Genomic DNA, 21,251 nt, shown 5'->3' with positions numbered 1-21,251 from the left:
CAGAAATGGCAATGGAATTACAAGATGTTTCTTCTGTTGAAGTGAGGTTGGACCCCGAAGACATCATCTTATGGCCAAAATCTGTTCCACTGGGTATGATAGAATATTTCATACTAAATAAACCAGAAAACCTGGATAATATGGAAAATTTGGGAAGAGAGTTTGAGGTTGGAGGCCGAAAGCAGGTTAGAATCATAGTTAATCATAGAATTTACAGTGCAGAAGGAGGCCATTCGGCCCATCGAGTCTACACCGGCCCCGGGAAAAGTACCCTACCCAAGGTCAACACTTCCACCCTATCCCCATAACCCAGTAACCACACCCAACACTAAGGCCAATTTTGGACACGAAGGGCAATTTATCATGGTGAATCCACCTAACCTGCACATCTTTGGACTGTGGGAGGAAACCGGAGCACCCGGAGGAAACCCACGCACACACGGGGAGGATGTGCAGACTCCGCACAGACAGTGACCCAAGCCAGAATCGAACCTGGGACCCTGGAGCTGTGAAGCAATTGTGCTATCCACAATGCTACCGTGCTGCCCACGGTCTTCATAAGTCCTAATTTCTCAGGCTGGAGAGAAATGGGAGTCTGTGGAATGTACTGAATGGCAGGATATGCACCTTGTTGATTGCAGCATTTCCTCCTGCACTGGACTGGCTCATTCTGTCCTGCACTGAAGCGATGTCATCGGCTGACTTTTCGTTCTCGATGCTCATCAGCAAGTTGTTCACCTCAAGGCACAGATTGCAGTATTGACCAGCCTTACTGTCATTCTTGAGAAGAGGAAAGCTTGGATTTCAATTCAGCAATTATTCATCCAGGCATGTTTTACAAATTAAAAAGCACTAAAGCAGTTAAGCAGTGATCAATTTGTGTATTTTTGGGGGACTTAGGCTTTGGCGTTCTGTGGGTCTAAAGTGGGCGAGACCGGGAGTGTCTTGACATCAATGGGGAGGAGCATGATGTAATTGAGGGAGGGGAGGGTGTGACATCATTAGGGGAGGGAGGGGCAGGCGTGACTTCTGTGGGTGAGGGAGGGGCGTGATGCCATTGGGGGAGGAAGGGGCTTGATGCCATTGGGGGAAGGGAGGGGCCTGATGTAATTGGGAGAGGGAGGGGCGTGATACAATTGGGGGAGGGAGGGGCGTGATGCCATTGGGGAGGAAGGGGCTTGATGCCATTGGGGGAGGAAGGGGCGTGATGCCATTGGCGGAGGAAGGGGCTTGATGCCATTGGGGGAAGGGAGGGGCCTGGTGTAATTGGGAGAGGGAGGGGCGTGATGCCATTGGGGGAAGGGAGGGGCCTGGTGTAATTGGGAGAGGGAGGGGCGTGATGCAATTGGGGGAGGGAGGGGCGTGATGCCATTGGGGGAGGAAGGGGCTTGATGCCATTGGGGGAAGGGAGGGGCCTGATGTAATTGGGAGAGGGAGGGGCGTGATGCAATTGGGGGAGGGAGGGGCATGATGCCATTGGGGGAGGAAGGGGCGTAATATCATTGGGGGAGGGAGTGGTGTGACATCATGGAAGGGGAGGGACGGGTGTGACATCATGGAGGGGGGAGGGAGGAACGTGACATCATGGAGGGGGGGGGGAAGGAGGGAGGGCCGTGACATCATGGAGGGAGGAGGGAGGGCCGTGACATCATGGAGGGAGGAGGGAGGGACGTGACATCATGGAGGGAGGAGGGAGGGACGTGACATCATGGAGGGGGGAGGGAGCAGAAATGAAGGTGAGCGCAGGACCTCACAAAGTGTAAGTCAGCCACTGCCCTGGCCTCTAAGAGTTAATCTATCAGGAGAGATAAAACAGGCTCGGGTTATAAACCCATGATACTGCCTTTGTACAGATCAAAGCGCACATTCCACTACTCAGCGGAACAGTAACAAACACTAATTTAAAAATATGTACTTGAAATGCTGCATTGAATCTCTGTCTTGGTTGATGTATCAATATTGTGTTCAGCTTCTTGCGCATTTTCCCATTCCAGCAACACATTACACCTCAGAATCACCAAGCACAATTACATTGCTCAATTTATGATCCCCTATTTGCTCTTACCACCATCGATAGAAAATTAATTGATTTTATACAGTGCTCCCTCATTCAAGCAGGGTGAATATTAACTCTTCAGATGGATATTAACTCGCCCTGTAAAAGGACAAACAGGAAGATAAACCGGAATTGCACCCAAGAACATTTGGAAATAACTATTTATTTTCACATAATCTAATTGTCATTAACAGCCAAGACTGCAGTATAGGAAGTGGAGTGTTAAATATGTCATGCATAAACACTTCAGAGGATTCACATTTTTACGTAATATATGATGACAAGTTGTCTATCAAGCGGTTTTATTTTTGCCTGTAATTGTTTGCAATGGAGATTGAATGATTACCAGCATTATTTTGGCTTTGCCTTTTGTATGTTTGCTGCCTGTACTGGGTCCAGCAAGAGATAGCCTCACAATATTAACCCTACTTCTTGTTCAAGAGCACTGCAGCCTGAATAACTTGCGAGTCAAAGGTTTAATTTAAGATCCTGAGGGGCTTTGGCAGGGTGGGCTCGGAAAGGGTGTCTCCTCTTGTGGGAGAACCTAGAACTGGGGGTCACTGTTTACAAAATAAGAGGTCGCCCATTTAAGATGGACACGAAGATAAATTGTTTCTCTCAGTGTGGTGAGCCTCTGGGCCTCCTTTTCTCAAAAGGCAGCGGAAGCAGAGTCTTTGAATATTTTTAAGGCAGAGCGAGTTAGATTCTTGACAAATAAGGGGGTGAACGTTATTGGGGGTAGGCATGAATGTGGGTTCAAAGTTACAATCAGCTCAGCCATGATCTTATTGACTGGCAGAGTGGACTCGACGGGCTGAGTGGCCCTACCACTGCTCCTAATCCAGTCGCATGTTCATATGCTCCAGCAATACAGGCAGATCAGATAATGGTTAACTACAAGAATGAACATAGAAGAGGCAGTGTAACAGGCATTGATATGGAGAGATCCACACTGAGGCGGTGGGGGCATTTCCACTCCCATTTCCTCAACTGATCCTCAAGTGAAGTTGCAGCAATTCTGTCACTTCTAGCACAAACAGAGAGGTTGAGTTTAAGCGAATCACGTAATGATGTTGTCAATAGATTATTTGCTTATTACGGTACAGAGTCTCAGACCTGACGCGTTAACTTTGTTTCCCTCTCCGCGGATGCTGACAGAGCTGCCTCGAGCGTTTCCAGAACCGTCCGCTTATAATTGCAGTATTCCAGCATCCACAGTACTACTTGTTTTGTTATGCTCTTGACATAGCATAAGCTGCTTCCTTGATGTGCTCTCTGACAACGGAAGGTTCAGACTTGGAGATAGGTTTAACACATTTATTACAGTTAACAATTCTCCTACTTGGATTCGACTCTACTGTTAATCCTGCTATAGCTACTCAGACTGACGAGCCAGTCTGCTACAATCCACGTGGTGGGTGTGATGTTCAATCAACCTTGAGTCTGTACTGACTGAGAGTTTCCACTGGAAAGAGACTGAGCATGTGTGATGTGTCCTTTTATATGGGTTGGTGTAATGCCCTCCTGTGGTAGTGTCAGCTCTGTGTGTATTGTGACTGCCCATTGGTCGTGTCCTATCTTACTGACCTATTGGTTGACTGCCTGTGTGTCATGTCTCTGGTGCTCCCTCTAGTGTCTAGCTAGGTGTAGTGTATGTACATTAACCCCTTGTGTATTTACAGTGATGCATTTCACCACACTACTCTCTCTCATTTGTGTGTTAATGTAGTAATCCACTACTGGGGATGTATGCCTTGCAGCACCCCCATCCCTACAAACATTCCAGAATTCCATGAGGGGGTTTATTTGAAGTGCAAAAATGACTTTTGGGGGGGGGGGGGGGGGGGGGCAAGAAAAAAGGACTCAACAGCATTCTAATTCAATATGCCTTATTGTACCTCTCTGACTCTCACTCTTACAGTGAAGGGGTCATGACTGTTGACAGAACTATCCCAGTTAAGTCAGCCTTGGTCCGGCCAATACATATAAGTCAGGAGATTGCAGTTCCAGGACCTACCGCAGAGGTTGCAGCCCAAAATCTAGGCTGACAACCTAGTGCAGTGCTGAGGGAGTGCTCCACTGCCAGAGAGATGTTGTGGATGAGACTTTAAGCTGAATCCCGATTGGCTCTGTCAGGTCTATACAAGAGACCTTGTGGCACTATCTTGAAGAAGAGCAGGGGAGTTCCTTTTTTTAATTCTTTCACGGGATGGGGGCATCGCTCGCTGGGCCTGCATTTTGTTGTCCATTCCTCAAACTGAGTGGCTTGCTTAGGCCATTACGGCGGGCAGTTGAGAGTCACCCACATTGCTGTGGGTCTGGAGTCACAGGTGGGCCAGACCTGGTAAAGAGGGTAGATTTCCAACCCCCAAAGGACAATGGTGAAGTAGTTGGGTTTTTACAGCAATCGACAATAGTTTTGTGGTCGCCACTGGACTTCCAATTCCACCATACGCCGTGGCAGGATTCAAACCCAGGTCCCCAGAGCATTCTGCTGGGTGTTTGGATTTCATCACTACAACAGATACCTGCTCACCGTTATCATACCACGCATCCTCTACTGCACGGCACACCGTGCGGGGTGGGTGGTGTGGAAAATCCCCTTTTGCCGCCCCCCCCCCCCTTCCAGCACTTGCTGCGTTTATTTTAGATTTCCAGCGCCCGCAGTACTTTGCTTGTGCGTTCTCAATTTTCAAAGATTGGAGAATTCAGAATGTCCAATTCACCTAACAGCACGTCTTTCGGGACTTGCGGGAGGAAACCGCGGTGAGCACCCGGAGGAAACCCACGCAGGCAAGGGCAGTACGTGCAGACTCCGCATGGACAGTGACCCAAGCCGGGAATCGAACCCGGGACCCTGTGGGGTGCATTAAAATTATCATCCTTCGCATTGAGAATCTGGGCTAAATGCAGATGAATGTTCTTGTCTTTGATGGCTCTCGAAGTCTTAAATAAGATGATTTCACATCGTGCTAATCAAGACCAAAGGATACTAATTGCCACAAGGATGTCTGAGGTAGGAAATGGAATTGTCAGTTCAGTGCAGTAAGGTGTACTCATTCAAAGGCTGAAGTGCAGCATTGACAGATGCAGCATGTAGGAAAACACTGCATTGCAGACTGCCCCACTAACCCTGTCCCGGAATCAGAATTGTTGCCCGAGGTCTCCCATGGTTTGCTGTAGTGAGTCCATGGCGTTGACTGCTGCGCCGTTTGGGCACAGACTGTGTGGAGCGGAAAACCTTGTAACTTTTGACGGCAGTGGTGTTGAGCGGGGAAGCCCGCAGACTCAAATAGCTGCAGTGAATGAGACCCTGGGCTGTCCTGGAATCTGTGCAAGCAGCTTCCAATTAGCCATGGGGTTAATGATGCTCGTGTTCTGCTTCAGCAAAGTCAGTCAGCAGGCGCCTGCTCATTGCGAGCACGGCTTGCAGATTGACTGATAGCCACAGAGAAGCAAAGAGTTTTAGCAACCTTTCCTCAAAAGAGGCAATGTTGCACTAGCTACAGTGATTGGTTGCCGGCCTTCTTGTAGGGGCCCCCACAAACTCTGCGAGTGCCCCCCCCCTCGAGAATCATTCCAACACCCCCCCCCCTCCCCTCCAGAATCATCCCAACACACACTCCTCCACCCCCCCCCAGAGAATCATCCCAACACACTCCCCCCATCCCGCCCCATCCCACCCCCAGAGAATCATTCCAACACAAACCACCCCCTCGAGAATCATTCCATCACAAACCACCCCCTCGAGAATCATTCCAACACACACTCCCCCCCCTCCCCCGGAGTTGGAAGAGATTATGGAGATAGGAAGGGACGAGGAATGGAGGGATATGAAAACAAGGATGAGAATTTTAAAATTGAGCTGTTGCTTGGCCAGGAGCCTACACATCTGTGGACATGCAGGGGCAATTTAGCCTGACCAGGCCACCGAACCTGGGCATCTTTGGACTGCGGGAGGAAACCGGAGCACCCGGAGGAACCCACAAAGTTGTGGGAAGAATATGCGAACTCTACACATAGTCACCCGAGGCTGGAAATTGAACCCAGGTCCCTGGTGCTGTGAGGCAGCAGTGCTAACCACTGTGCCATCATGTGAGCCAAACCAATGCACATTAGTGAGCGTGGGGAACACTCATGACGTAATCAATTAATCATTCCACCAAGCATGTTTAACCTGGGTCCAACCAGATTTAAAAAGTGATTTAAAAAAAATGAATTTTATGTTTCTACAGTTTCAGGTGAACCAAATGGAAATCCACATTCATGGCTATAAATCTGAACTCCAGTTGCTCCGTTCCTTCTCAAGGCAAGGTGAATTTTATGCATTTTTAATTGCAGATTTCCTGATGGCTTAAAGTAAAACACCACTTCAAATGACCCAACACTATTAACTTTCTTACCGCGCACTTTCTTAGCAATCCTCCTGTCGTATTGGGAGAGTGAACTGATCAAATTCGGAGGAATCAAGATTTTACACGTGGCGTACATGTGCGAGAATCATTTTCTGAGGTTTATTCCTTGATCTAAAGTTATTGCAAAGAAGCCCTGGAATCTCAAAGAACCGAGAGTTCCAGCTGTTGCATTAAAAATCTTTCCTTGTACAAATTGTTCTCCAAAATCAACTCATTCTGAAAACAGAGCCCAAGTGAGGCTGCCTCGTTGCTAGGTCCATAATGGTGCTCCGGAACTCTGACTACCCTGAAGCAACACCAAGGGAAATTAGGTTGTTGAATAAATAAATGATAAGCTACTTGTAATTTGGGAGCCGAGCGAGTTATAATATACACTGAAATAATGAACCTGCCCACAATTCTTTATGAAATGAAATGAAAATCGCTTATTGTCACAAGTAGGCTTCAAATATATCACTCTGCATGATGTTGGGAGCATTGTAATGAGCTTTTACTTTAAAAAAAGAATCATTCACTGGATGTGGGCATTGGTGGCAAGACCAACATTTATTGCCCATCCTTCTGCAACTGACGGGGCTGCTGGGCCACTTCAGAGGGTAGGCAAGAGTCAAACATCTTGTTGCAAATGCAGATAGGCAAGGACATGAATGAACCAGATGGGTTGTTATTAAACACAATTCCAATAGTTTTGTGGTCTCTGCAGTGATCTCATTATATGAATATACATGATCAATATATGTGATGCTAGTACAGGCAATTGAACACTGGAGGTCTCACTATCAGAACCTGTATTAATGGTTTTCCCGCTCTTACTGAGGAGAGTGCGTATCAGGAGTGAAGAGAGAACAGACATAGTAAAGCTAGAGAGAGAAGAAGTTATTTGTTATCAAAGCATTGCATTGTACAATTTAATTAATTATCTCTACAATTGTTTCTTTATTTTACTAGTTGAGTATTAAGGGATATACATCCCCTTTCCGAAGTTACTGTTGAATCCCGTTTCTACTACCTTTTCAAGCAAGTGAATTCCAGATGACCCGTGTGTGAATCCACTGATCCCTGGACTCCCATGTGGGATTTGAACTCAGGTCTCTGGGTCATTAGTCCATTAACATAATAACTTGGCTGCCATGCCCAGAGAACGGTCATTAAATTTGCACAGGCACATACCAGATAGACAGTCGTATTAATAACTATGGTTTCTGGCCAGCCCACTTACCAAGACACCTGCATTTCTGCTGGCGAGGATGTCGGATTCCTTATTCAATCCACACACATCACAGAGATTGTGTTACCATAGAAACTGAATGATTTTGCACCGTCACCCTCGAGAATGAACCCCCTACTTTCCAGACACGCTTGCTTCAACGTGCTCAATAAGGGAACATAAAGCTTTGCAACAAAATCCGTCAGTCTGAATTTTCTCATTTTTCGGAAATATTAAATCCCCCACGTTTCAATACTCTTTATTTTGGAAACTCATTAAAGCCATGCAAAAGCTTAGCTGGGTAAATTTTATTAAAACACCCAGGTGACCTGCTGAACATGACAAGTTAGCATCACTGCAATTTTGACAATTCGGGTGTTCCTCATTAACAGACTAATCTGTACTGCTGTTATCGCACTAAGGAAGCTTAGTGGTGTGTTATTATCATAACTATCAGCAGGGTGGAGCGAGTAGCCTCCTTCTGTGCTATGCAATTTTGTGGATGGAGTTTTAGGTGGAAGATGGGTATGTTTTTTGGGAGCTCCGAGGCGGTTGGTGAACCCAGGGTGGGGTGAGTTTGAGTGCAAGGATCTGAAGACATGACTGATCTTAACCAAGGCCAAAATTTGAATTCTCCATTAATGTAATTAGGTTACCTGCAAGAGCACTAATTTAAGTATTGCTGAATATATACATTTTGTCAAAGCTTTTTGTCTTGCATTCAACAGGACAATGGCAGGAATACCAATGTCAGGGGAAACAACAACTTTATAATGTATGAGAAGGGTTGGTGATTAGTTTGCAAGTGGACTCTGATTGGTAGAGGTGTTGCCATGGAGAATGCACCAGCTAGTGGTGACTAACAGTTAACTGCCAAGCACTGTTGAAAATTTAAACCAGGGATCTCAACTCGGATTGGTCAAGGCATTGTCCTGAGGAATGAACCAGCAAATGTCTGTCACTTGTTTGGTTTAACTGTAACAGGCGCAATGTGTGCACATGTTCTTTCTGTCTACAAAGAACAGAGCTGTGTGCACTGATATATGTAACTCCATACAAACGCGCCACACTGTGAGCTCACCTGAATCTCAAATGGGTCAGCGTAACAATTAGCACACAGAGGATTATTTAGCAAATTTTGCCCAATCGCAGAATCACATCAGACGTTGGACACTATGGTTTGAGTTTTGCAAGCATGGGCTGGTTGGGTATGGTTTGTATCTAGACTGTGGTGAACAGCGGAAGGAGAATGCTGCATTCTACAATTCCGTCAGTCTTTGGGATGTACGGCCTACATACACGCCACACCAGCACAGAAAATCATATCCAACATTAAGTATTTGTGACAGGCAGAACGCCTTTTTGGCTTGACGGCGGCATTCTGTTGGTGGTTAAGACCACTTGCATTACTACTACATGGTAGCAGCGTGAAACAGCTGGATCCACCTGTTGCTCAGAGTTTTGAGATACCTTGCCTTTTTAGGACAATCTGGGCTCTTTCAGGGCCAAAAGTGACAAATTTAGGCCAGTTCATAAGTTGTGTGTGACACACTGTATACAATTACCTGATCAGGGTAGCCATTATCCTGCAGGATGTCTTTGATGCGCCTATTTCAGCATCACGGTTACATGGTCAGCAAGTGGCTCAGACCCCATTTACTTTTTTAAAAATTAATTTAGAGTACCCAATTCATTTATTTTTCCAATTAAGGGGCAATTTAGCGTGGCCAATCCACCTACCCTGCACGTCTTTGGGTTGTGGGGGCGAAACCCACGCAGACACGGGGAGAATGTGCAAACTCCAGACGGACAGTGACCCAGAGCTGGGATTCGAACCTGGGACCTCGGCGCCGTGAGGCAGAAGTGCTAACCACTGCACCACCGTGCTGCCAGCCCCCATTTACAATGTTGCCAATGAAGCCAATCTTACAGTGTGTGTAACTGTAAGAATCCCAACCCATGTATTGACCAGTTCGGCCTATGATTCTATGAAAGAAAGGTTTAATAAAACAGAACAACTCATATTGATATAGCCCCTTCCTAGGTGTTTCACAGGAGAGTTGGCTAACCACATAAGGATATATTGAGACAGGTGGCCAAAAGCTTGGAAAAAAAGAACACTTTTAAGGATTATCTTAATAGAGGAGAGAGAGAGACGTAGAAGTTTAGGGAGGGAATTCCATAGCTTTGGGAATACACAAAGGCCAGAATTGGAGCAGGGCAGAGATCTAAAGGTCACAGAGCTGGATGAAGCAACAGACGGCAAGATACTAATAATAATATCATAATCTTTATTACTGACACAAATAAGCTTACATTAACACTGCAATGAAGCTACTGTGAAAATTCTCTCGTCATCACACTTTGGCGCCTGTTCGGGTACACAGAGGGAGAATTCAGAATGTCCAAATCACCTAACAAGCACGTCTTTCAGGATTTGTGGGAGGAAACCAGAGCAAATTGGCAATTATAAAGGCTGCGTTTGTTGTCAATTCCGCGCACCCCCAGTTGTACCATTTCATCTCACGTAATGGTGAATGACAGGCCAGATAGAGAGTGCAGCAATGAAGCTTCTCAAACAGTTATTGAAACTGTTTTAGCATAAATATTTTAACCAAACACCACAAGCTGTACAAAAATACCAGAAAAGACCCCCTCTCCAAACCAGTTAAAGATAACTCCCATTGAACCCAACAAAAGTTCCCAAGCATCGTCAGCCCTGACATCAAACTGACCTTCAGCACCTTCCCCACTCTCTAGGTCAATGCGTCCAGTTTCACAAATTTGATAATGCGTCAAACTATTGCAGTCATGAGTGGAGAGATAGCCTACTGTTCTAATGCACAACTGGTAATGCCATTTCTGTTGGCAAGAAAATCAAACTTCTTCTCTTAGGTCGTTTTTGTAATGCTCTTGATTATCGCTAGTCAAATTATACTGTCGAAAAAGTCACTACTCTGGAAGATCAGAATTCATAATCAATGATGCTTTTCAATTTCTTAGATACTCAGGGGTCTATGATTTTTCTTTTGTAATGAACGAAAATAGCAAAATTTATAAAGTCAGGTTCTTAAGAGATGTGAATACAATCATAGTTTTTGAACTCCCAATTGTTAGCCTGAATGACATTGCACCAGGACTGCTGAGCTGAAGGAGGAATCCTGCTCCAACCCGTCTCCACAGATGGGTTTTGTAACATTGTGTCTCCAGCCACTGACGTCACTGGGTTTCCGTGCACGTGGATACGTGAGCATGTGCGAATGGGTATTGGTGGTCACCTTGTGTTGGCAGGAGGCACAGTGCTATAAATAAATGTTAGTGGGCAAAATTGAGAAAAGAGGTTTTGCTGTTTGCAAGCCCGATTAAGAATGTGTTTCAATGCAGACACACAGGCATTAAGTCCACATTATTTGTCAGCCGTTAAGGGTCAGGTGGAGGCAAACGGTACCTACCTGGCCTGGTGGCAGACTGTGCAGACCCAGGCCTTCTCCTTTTTACTGTACGCACCACAATTCTTGCAAATGTTGAACTTGCAGTCGAGACAAGGGCGCTTGGTGTTAATGAGGAAGGTGAAGGGGCTGCAGCAGCGGATGCAGCAGTTTTCGTTGAACTTCTCCTGCTTGGAAAGGATTGTGCGCCTGTTGCCTTCTTCGTTGAGTTTCTGCTTCAGTTCACTGAAAAACAGGAGTCGTCATTCCAACAATTAGCTTTGCCAACTCACACAAGTATCTTCCCGAAGGATCTCGCCAATATCAATGGTCAAAATAGAAAGTGTTCGAAACACTCAGCTGGTCAGGGAGTCTCCGGGCAAAGTGGAAAGTTGAGGTTTAGATCGTGAGCCATTTCTGCGGCCTGCCTTTTATTTAGATTAACAGGTGTTATTTTGCATGAGCAGTTTGAATGATCCTGTGTTTTTAAGGAGGTCTGTGTGTGTGTGTGGGGGGGGGGGGGGGGGGGGGGGGGGGGCGGCACAATGGTTAGCACTGCTGTCTCATGGCGCCAAGGTCCCAGGTTCGATCCCAGCCCCGGGTCACTGTCCGTGTGGAGTTTGCACATTCTCCCCGTGACTGCGTGGGTCTCGCTCCCACAACCCAAAGATGTGCAGGGTAGGTGGATTGGCCACACTAAACTGCCCCTTAATTAGGAAAGAAAAAAAAGAGTTAAGACTAAAGGAACAAGGTGCATAGTAAATCATAGAATTTACAGTGCAGAAGGAGGCCATTCGGCCCACCAAGACTGCATCGGCCCCTGGAAAGAGCACCCCACTTAAGGCCACACCTCCACCTATCCGTGTAACCCAGTGACCTCACCCAAGGGCAATTTATCATGACCAATTCCCCTAACCTGCACATCTTTGGACTGTGGGAGGAACCCGGAGCACCCGGAGGAAACCCACGCAGACACGGGGATCTGTGCAGAGTCCGCACAGACAGTGACCCAAGCCGGGAATCGAAAAAGATGTGAATATTTTCGTCCCGTTTTCGGGAGGCGGATTCAGCAGTGGAACGGGAAATTCCGTGCAGTCCCAAAGGGTGATTTACGCCGGTGGGATTTCTTGTGCCCGCGCCTCACGAATGTCATACACGTAAATGTCATTATTAGGCCTTTACACCTGGGTAGTTTCTTCCCTCTCCCTGTTAGACTGACCATTCAAATCACAACATATCTCCCACAGCGCCTGGTGGACAGGACTCAATGGAAGAGTTCAGGTGAGTACTTAGCTCAGGGGTGAGAGTGGGGGGGGGGGGGGGGGGGGGGACGAGAGAAGAGGATCATGCCCGGCACTTCCCTCTGGCACTGCCCCCAGGCACTGCAAGGCCTGGACAGTACCGGGGGGTATGATCCTTGGAGGGGGAGGGCTATTGTGTGGGTGGGTATTCATCGATGGCAGTGGGGGGGGGGGTTGTTGATTTTAAATATTCTGCATCAGGAGAACGTTTGGAGCCCAAATGCTGGTGGGTCATTCAGAGGTGGAAATGCTGCCAACTTTACCAAGTTACGTACTCCACAAAACATATATATGCACATTGTATATGATCCGTAAGCAATAAAATGAATACATGGACATTTTATATACATCTATACACCACACACACACCCGTGTGAATATATAAGTAAAGTCACCATAGTCCCTGATGACCATAGGCTGCTTTCTCCTTTGAGGGGGAGAGCTGACCGGTGGTGATTTAACCCGAGGATCAACACACCTCATGAAGACTAAAGCCATGAGATTCCACAGTTTAAAATCAAAAGAACTTTTGCTGTACAGGAGTCAATTCAGGTTCGATTCCCCGCTGGGTCACTGTCTGTGCGGAGTTTGCACGTTCTCCCTGTGTCTGCGTGGGTTTCCTCCGGGTGCTCCGGTTTCCTCCCACAGTCCAAAGATGTGCAGGTTAGGTGGATTGGCCATGATAAATTGCCCTTAGTGTCCAAAAATTGCCCTTAGTGCTGGGTGGGGTTACTGGGATATGGGGATAGCGTGTAGGTGTGGACTTGGATAGGGTGCTCTTTCCAAGAGCCGGTGCAAACTCGATGGGCCGAATGGCCTCCTTCTGCACTGTAAATTCTATCTATGTAATTAAAGCAAACACTAATTACTATCTTATATTCTCAAAATCAACACATGTTAAACATGAATTCACAGGCAAATAGCAGTTGATTATGAAGTATAAATTACACGTTAAATGGTAGACAAAACTTTCGACAGATTTTACAAATTGGCTTGGCAATCCACAGAGCATAGGGGCCATTAAACCCGTCACAAAGTATTTTCTTCCTTCCTTGCTCTGCTCATGGGGAGAAGCTTGATTCCCAGCCAACAACAACACCACGGACCCGAGTCCCACAGGCACATTCAACACCACAAAGAGCACAAGGATGCAGAACCTCCTCAACTCAATTTCCTTTTTCAGTCTCCATTTTCCCTTAAGCTCCGCCTCGAAAAATACAGTACAAAGTCTTACAACACCAGGTTAAAGTCCAACAGGTTTGTTTCGATGTCACTAGCTTTCGGAGCGCTGCTCCTTCCTCAGGTGAATGAAGAGGTATGTTCCAGAAACACATATATAGACAAATTCAAAGATGCCAAACAATGCTTGAAATGCGACCATTAGCAGGTGATTAAATCTTTACAGATCCAGAGATGGGGTAACCCCAGGTTAAAGAGGTGTGAATTGTATCAAGCCAGGACAGTTGGTAGGATTTCGCAGGCCAGATGGTGGGGGATGAATGTAATGCGACATGAATCCCAGGTCCCGGTTGAGGCCGCACTGGGGTTACCCCATCTCTGGATCTGTAAAGATTTAATCACCTGCTAATGGTCGCATTTCTAGCATTGTTTGGCATCTTTGAATTTGTCTATATATGTGTTTCTGGAACATACCTCTTCATTCACCTGATGAAGGAGCAGCGCTCCGAAAGCTAGTGACATTGAAACAAACCTGTTGGACTTTAACCTGGTGTTGTAAGACTTCGTACTGTGCCCACCCCAGTCCAACGCCGGCATCTCCACATCATGGCTACCATCGAAAAATACAGGGTGGGATTCTCTGTTCTGTCCCTGCACCCCCCCCCCCCCCAACCACTGCTGGCAGCGGGATTATCTGTCCTGCCAGCTGGCCAATGGGGTTTCCCATTGTGGGAACCCCCAGGCTTGGGTGCGCTGCCAGCGCAATGGAGAATCCCGCCAGCGGAGAATCCAGCCGGCAAACTTTGAAAGTACAGATCCCACCACTATATAATCTATATTGCAACATATGCCAGACATTGTTAGGATACAGTGTATTAGACTGATGATATTGCGTTGATAGATCTGTTGGGGGCCTTATGGAAAAGAAAATATCGGTGAGAGGTAGTGGTTTTGGGAGTTGCAGTTCAGGGAGGATGCTACTTGTTCTGTGGTAGGTGAAGGAGGATCATTCTTTGGCACAAAAACAGGAAGTGCTGGAAAAACTCAGCAACCATTAACGTCTCAAGTACAATACCACTCTTCTTCAGAACTGTTCCCAAGGTGGAGACAACAAGCAATAGGTTTCTCTCTCCCCAGACGCTGCCAGACCTGCTGAGCTTTTCCAGCATTTTCTGTTTTTATTTCAGCTTTCCAGCATCCGCAGTATTTTGCTTTTATTCTCTGGGCAGCGTTCTTCGGTTGTGCACGTTTGTTCGTTGTCATATGGTTGTGTTTGTGCAACGGAGGGATGTGCAAGTGAGGCCAGGACTCATCATAAATTAGGGGGGAATATGCAAGGTATATGGGTTTCAGGAGCTGACTAGCATAGCTTAAATTTATTTCTTGGGAATACACATTCGCGTAATCAGCATTACAGTTTTAAAGTTAGTCGACCTTCCCTCCGCCAAACCAGCATCGAACAATGTTTTCCAGCAAAATTTTGTTAGCCCTCCTCTTGGTATTTTGTAAAGCATATCTTGTCCTTGTCCTAGGCGGTGCTGAAGTGTAAATGGAGGCGGCCTGAACCAGGACTGGGTTCCCAGAATTCTGATAGTACTCACAGAGACCCACAAAGCATTGGCAATGAAATTAGTATCTTTACTGCATTGTCGGTTCCTTAAATCCCCAATCCACCCTTCCTGTGTCATTCCTCTCATATCATCTCCACTCCATCCACCATCCCCCCTTTCTTCCCCTGCCGCCCCCACCCCCACCCGCAAGCCTAGCGCCTCCCCCCCCCCATTACATCTCATGCCTATCCACCGTTCCATACCTCCAACATGCCAACACACCTCCCCCGTGCCTACAGTGCCATTTTACGGGATTGTCACTGAAAACACCCAATTCAGCTGGACTGTTTTCAATGACAAAAATATGCGGCAAAAATGAGATCAACGTACCAGTTATGCTTCAGTTGTTTTCCTGTGTCCTGTCACTCAGAGGCAATGGCCCCAAATATTTCATGCATTGTTATTTGTGCAGATCTATGAGCCCAGTCACAATTCGGTCCGAACACGCAGTCACTGATTGCAATCAGGTGGCAGTGGATTATGGATGTTTTCCTGGAAAGACTGCTGTGTTGAGCGGGGCAGCTGGGAAAGGATCTCGCCAAACCTCCAACAGGCAGGGATTTAAATCAAAGGATCAAACTTCTGGTGAGTGAAGATTTGTGGGCTGTTTGTCAAAATGTTAAACCCATCACTAAAAGTGGCAAGCAGTCAAATTAATCAGGGAAGGTGGTGGTGCACTTGTCCATAGTTAAAGATAGACTTTAATAGAATCTGTACCACCTCCTGCCAGTGGCAAAATGAACTACCTGGTTGGTTACAGCCAGAGGTCAAAGGTCTGTATTGTCTTAGACCGGTGCTTGATGATAGGGTCATTGATCATCGGGATCCAAATTTCCATTGGTTGCCCCTGCTGCTCCACTGCGACTTGGACGAGAAACAAGTGCAAACTTTTACAGACATGACGGAACCAACTCATTTTTAGCCGTTCATGCTCACTCACTGGGAAATCCTTATACCTCGTCCAAGGACAAGTCCTCATCGCTCTGCTCGTTAAGTGGTGTCTTACCCTTTTTAAAAAAAACTTTGTTCTTGGGATGTGGGCATCGCTGTCCGGGCCAGCATTTATTGCCCATCCCCGAGGGAAGTTAAGAGTCAACCACATTGCTGTGGATCTGGAGTCACATGTAGGCCAGACCAGGTAAGGATGGCAGATTTCCTTCCCTAAAGGACATTAGTGAATCAGATGGGATTTTTAAATGACAATTGACAATGGTTTCATGGTCTTTTGATTGCAGTTTCTATTGAATTCCATTTTTGCTATCTGCCCTGGTGGAATTCGAATCCGGGGCCCAGAGCGTTACCTTGGGTCTGTGGATTACTAATCCAACGACAAGACCACTACACCACCACCTTCCCTTTGTTAATAAAAAACAACAACATTTTTATGGGATGTGGCCTTCGTTGGCTAGGCCAGCATTTGTTGTCCATTCCTATTTGCCCTCGAGAAGGTGGTGGTGAGCTGCCTTCTTAAACCGCTGCAGTCCATGTAGGTACATCCACTGTGCTATTAGGGAGTGACATAGACATAGGATTTACAGGGCTAGAGGAGGCCATTCGGCCCATCGAGTCTGCACCGACCCTTGCAAAGAGCACCCCACACCTCCACCCTATCCCCGCAACCCAGTAACGCACCTAATCTTTTTGGACACTGAGAGCAATTTAACGTGGCCAATCCACCTAACCGGCACATCTTTGGACTGTGGGAGGAAACCGGGGCACCCGGAGGAAACCCACGCAGACACGGGGAGAACGTGCAAACTCCGCACAAATAGTGACCCAAGCCGGGAATTGAACCTGGGATCCTGGAGCTGTGAGGCAACTGTGCTACCGCGCCGCCCAAATGAGTGAATTGCAGGATTTTGACACAGCAACAGTGAAGGAACGGCGATATAATTCGAAGTCAGGATAGTGAGTGAAATAGAGGGGAACATCCAAGTGTGGGTGACCCCATGTATCGGCTGCCCTAGATGGTGGTGGTTGTGGGTTTGAAGGTGCTACCTAAGGAGTCTATGTGTGTTCATGCATCTTGTAGATGGTACACACAGCTGCTACTGTTCGTCGGTGGTGAACGGAGTGAATGTTTGTGGAAGGGGTGCCAATCAAGCAGGGCTGCTTCGTCCTGGATGGTGTTGAGCTTCTCGAGTGTTGTTGGAGCCGCACTCTTCCAGTGCTTCAGGGAGACAGGAGGCGAATTACTCACCGCAGGATTCCTAGCCTCGGACTTGTTCTTGTAGCCACAGTATTAATATGGCTACTCTGCTTCAGGTTCTGGTCAATTGTAACCCCCAGGATGTTTATCGTGGGGGATTCAGTGATGGTAATGCCATTGAATGTCAAGGAGAAGTGGTTAGATTCGCTCTTATTGGAGATGGTCATTGCCTGGCACTTGTGTGGCATGAATGTTACTTCCCACTTGTCAGCCCAAACCTGGATATTATCCAGGTCCTTCTGCTTTTGCACGTGGACTGCTTCAGTCACCTAAGCAGAGGGAAATAGGAGTAAAATGCAATGGCCTACATTGGCTCTCTGTCCAGCCTCCATTTTAAAATTCTTCTACTGGTTTCCAAATCTCTCCATGACTTTGTCCCTTCCAGTCCCTGTGATCCCCTCCAGCCCCACAACCTTCAGTTCCCCAATTCTGGTCTCTGGCACATTCCTGAATTGAAAACTCAGTCACTGGTGGTCGTGCCAAGCTCTGGAATTCCCTCCCAAAACCGTTCCACTTCTCTACATCTTTTTCCTCCCTCAGGATGCTCCGTAAAAATCTACCTATTTGACCAAGCTTTTGATCACTTGGCCGAGCATTTCCTTTGGTGGCTAATTGTCCAAATGTGCTTTTTTAAAAAAAATTCCTGTGAAGTGCCTGGAGATGTTTTAGTACATGAAAGGTGCTCTGTTGTTGCTCAACAATGTAGACTAACCCTGGAAAATAAATCCTGCTCTTCCTGTCACATTATCATAAATGTGAAGAACTACAAGGGTTAATGTTATGCCCAAATTACCCACTAGAGGGAGCTAGTTGTAGAACTATACAAGGCATCGATGCTAAGCATTGTGGGTGAGAGGTTGAGGAGAAAGCTAGAGGACAGACTGAAGGAAAGATAGTGTGAGTGAGAGCAGATCATAGCCATTGTATTAGTGTAGAGATTAGTCGTAGATGAGTGTATATTGTATGTCTATTATCAACTGTTTGTTATATAGGAGCAAGTGTCGAATCCAATTCAGTAGTGTAAATAAATCTTTAGCTTTTTCAATATAAAAGCTATTTGTGGTCTTTGTGAACACTACGCCAACCATCCTAGAATTAGAAATATAAAGAACACCACACTGCCCACCCAGTGGTATGTAAGTATGTGCTTGGAGGCAATGGCGTCGTGGTATTGTCACTGGTCTAAAAAAAGAGACCCAGAATAATGGGTTCTCGGTTCAAATCCCGCCGCTGCAGATGGCGAAATTTGAATTCAATAAAAATCTGGAATTAAAAAGTCTAATGATGACCATGAACCCATTGTTGATTTGTCGTAAAAACCCTTTAGGGAAGGAAATCTGCCATCCTTACCTGGTCTGGCCTACATGTGACTTGAGATCCTCAACAACGTGGTTGACTCTTACCTGCCTCATAAAGGGCAATTAGGGATGGGCAGTAAATGCTGGTTGGTCCAGCCTGCATCGCCACTTCCCATAAGATGCACCTGATCTGATCTACAATTCGTGAGGATTCGGGTTCACTCCTAGAGCTGCCCCAAGTTGGTTAATCTCACCTGGGAGAGCGGTCAGAACGTAATCGTTGAACTCAGCATCACTAATATTGAACACACCCCCAAGCTGCCTGTTCCTAACCACTGTGATTCTGCTGTGAAATGTATTATGATCTACACTTAAAGACAGGAAGAGCAACCGCCTAGTGGAGGTACCAGAAGGCCGACAGTGCCTATGAAACCACACCAGCATGCACCCATGCCTACAGAAGTGTCAGAGAAAGGCCCTGCTCACTCGGTGAGTAGTTGAGCTCCAATGCCCAAACATCACAGACCCAACCTTGTCTGTGCTGAATACGTTATCTTTAGGTGAGACACAGGTTGCCTTTGGTGCACATGGAATTTGGGAGAGGGCAATCAGTGAGTGTGTGTGTGTCCTTTCAGTTGAATGGGCTACTGAAATTCAAGCCGAAACACCCTGCCCCCATTGATGAGGATGCATCACTAATGATGCAGGAACGCCACACGCCATGAAGATACCATCCTGATTTGTGGCTGAACGTCCAGCTTTGGAGCTACAAGGGTGGTATCTGACTGGGGGGGAGGGGGGGGGAGGGGGGGGGCTGCGTTAAGCTTCCAAGGTCTCTGGTGCCAGCCTCCATGATGCATGTGAAGTTGAAATCATGCGTGTCTTTGGGTTGTTTTTTTTTCAGCCAAACGATGAGCCTTCTCATTTGACCGATGTGAGACCAGACCTAGACAACTTGCGCAGCCCCTAGTTGACAAACCAAAAATTAGTGGCCTTCCACCAACCTTTGCATATTGGCACTTGAGCCAAAACGGATGTCACTCACATCTGGTATTCAAATGACATCTTCTTTCCGAATGCCAATCCACATATGGGAGAGCACGTTCTGCATGGTCAGCTCCTTTTACTGGGCAACGGGGAGATAATGCGAAGAGTCGAGGCCAATAGGTGAACTGGTCCTGCAGCATTTTGCTGCATTGGCGCCTGCCAGAATCGACCAAAGGGTCCAAGTGGCTCAGCTTTCAACTTCAAAGCTCACTCATGCCAGTGGCTCCTTGGGCAAGGTGTGGAGGATCGCTTGCACCCACGGAACTGAAACGTAGGAAGGAGCTGGTGTATTTAGGATGGGAGGAGAAAGTGCTGGAAACAACAAAGGGGGGGGGGGGGAGAATTGGAGGACATCGAAGCAAAGGCAGACATTAATAAGGTATATTAGTGTAATGATTACATTACTTGACTAACAATCCATAGAACAAATGCTTAAACCAGAATTTGATTTAGTCATTTGGTGGTACAGAACTGAAATGCTGTGGAAGCTGATTGTCTTGGCATTCATCAGGACAGATGCAAGAATGCCAAATTTCAAAGGGAACCACAATTTACACTGGAGATATTCACATGGAGGAATCTGTCCTCTGCAGGTAAAAGGAATATACAGTGGACAATAGCTCCCTGCTGCATGCACCATGGCAATGTCTCAATTAATCAGGCCCGACTTGTCAACCTATACGCAAGCCTTTTCACAAGCAGCTGTTCCCTTTGAAATTTGGCATTCTTGCAACTGTCCTGATGGATTCAAGATGAAAAGCTTCAACAGCGGTCAATGTTTTTCTCAGAATTTGATTTGATTTTTTTTTTTTTAAAAGCAGGAAATAAGATGGTTATCAATTAAAAAAGTGCCCAATAAGCCGTTGGATTGTCATTAAAAACACAACTGAACAAAGAACAAAGAAAAGTACAGCACAGGAACAGGCCCTTCGGCCCTCCAAGCCTGTGCCGACCATGCTGCCCATCTAAACTAAAATCTTCTACACTTCCTGGGTCCGTATCACTCTATTCCCATCCTATCCATTGTCAAGGTGCCCCTTAAATGTCACTATCGTCCCTGCTTCCACCACCTCCTCCGGCAGCGAGTTCCAGGAACCCACTACCCTCTGCGTAAAAAACTTGCCTCGTACATCTCCTCAAAATGTTGCCCCTTGCACCTTAAACCTATGCCCCCTAGTAATTGACCCCTCTACCCTGGAAAAAAGCCTCTGACTATCCACTCTGTCTATGCCCCTCATAATTTTGTAGACCTCTATCAGGTCACCCCTCAACCTCCATCGTTCCAGTGAGAACAAACCGAGTTTATTCAACCGCTCCTCATAGTTAATGCCCTCCATACCAGGCAACATCCTGGTAAATCTCTTCTGCACCCTCTCTAAAGCCTCCACATCCTTCTGGTAGTGTGGCGACCAGAATTGAACACTCTACTCCAAGTGTGGCCTAACTAAGGTTCTATACAGCTGCACCATGACTTGCCAATTCTTATACTCAATGCCCCGGC

At 46.7% G+C, this 21,251-nt stretch overlaps 1 protein-coding gene across 3 annotated transcripts in view; it reads right to left on the bottom strand.

Annotated features, from left to right (window-relative positions):
* The window catches only part of myripb (myosin VIIA and Rab interacting protein b), a 475,899-nt gene that overhangs the window by 278,144 nt on the left and 176,504 nt on the right, over positions 1 to 21,251 (bottom strand). For all 3 annotated transcript variants that reach the window (XM_072510045.1, XM_072510047.1, XM_072510046.1), the window contains exon 3: positions 11,131 to 11,352. In XM_072510045.1, coding sequence (XP_072366146.1) covers positions 11,131 to 11,352 — 222 coding nt within the window. The remainder of the gene's footprint in view (positions 1 to 11,130; positions 11,353 to 21,251) is intronic.

The sequence above is a fragment of the Scyliorhinus torazame genome, chromosome 6 (assembly GCF_047496885.1).
Source record: "Scyliorhinus torazame isolate Kashiwa2021f chromosome 6, sScyTor2.1, whole genome shotgun sequence".
Classification (NCBI taxonomy): Eukaryota; Metazoa; Chordata; class Chondrichthyes; order Carcharhiniformes; family Scyliorhinidae; genus Scyliorhinus; species Scyliorhinus torazame.
Note: the sequence above shows the minus strand (reverse complement) of the source record. Positions and strands in the feature narration are given on the sequence as shown.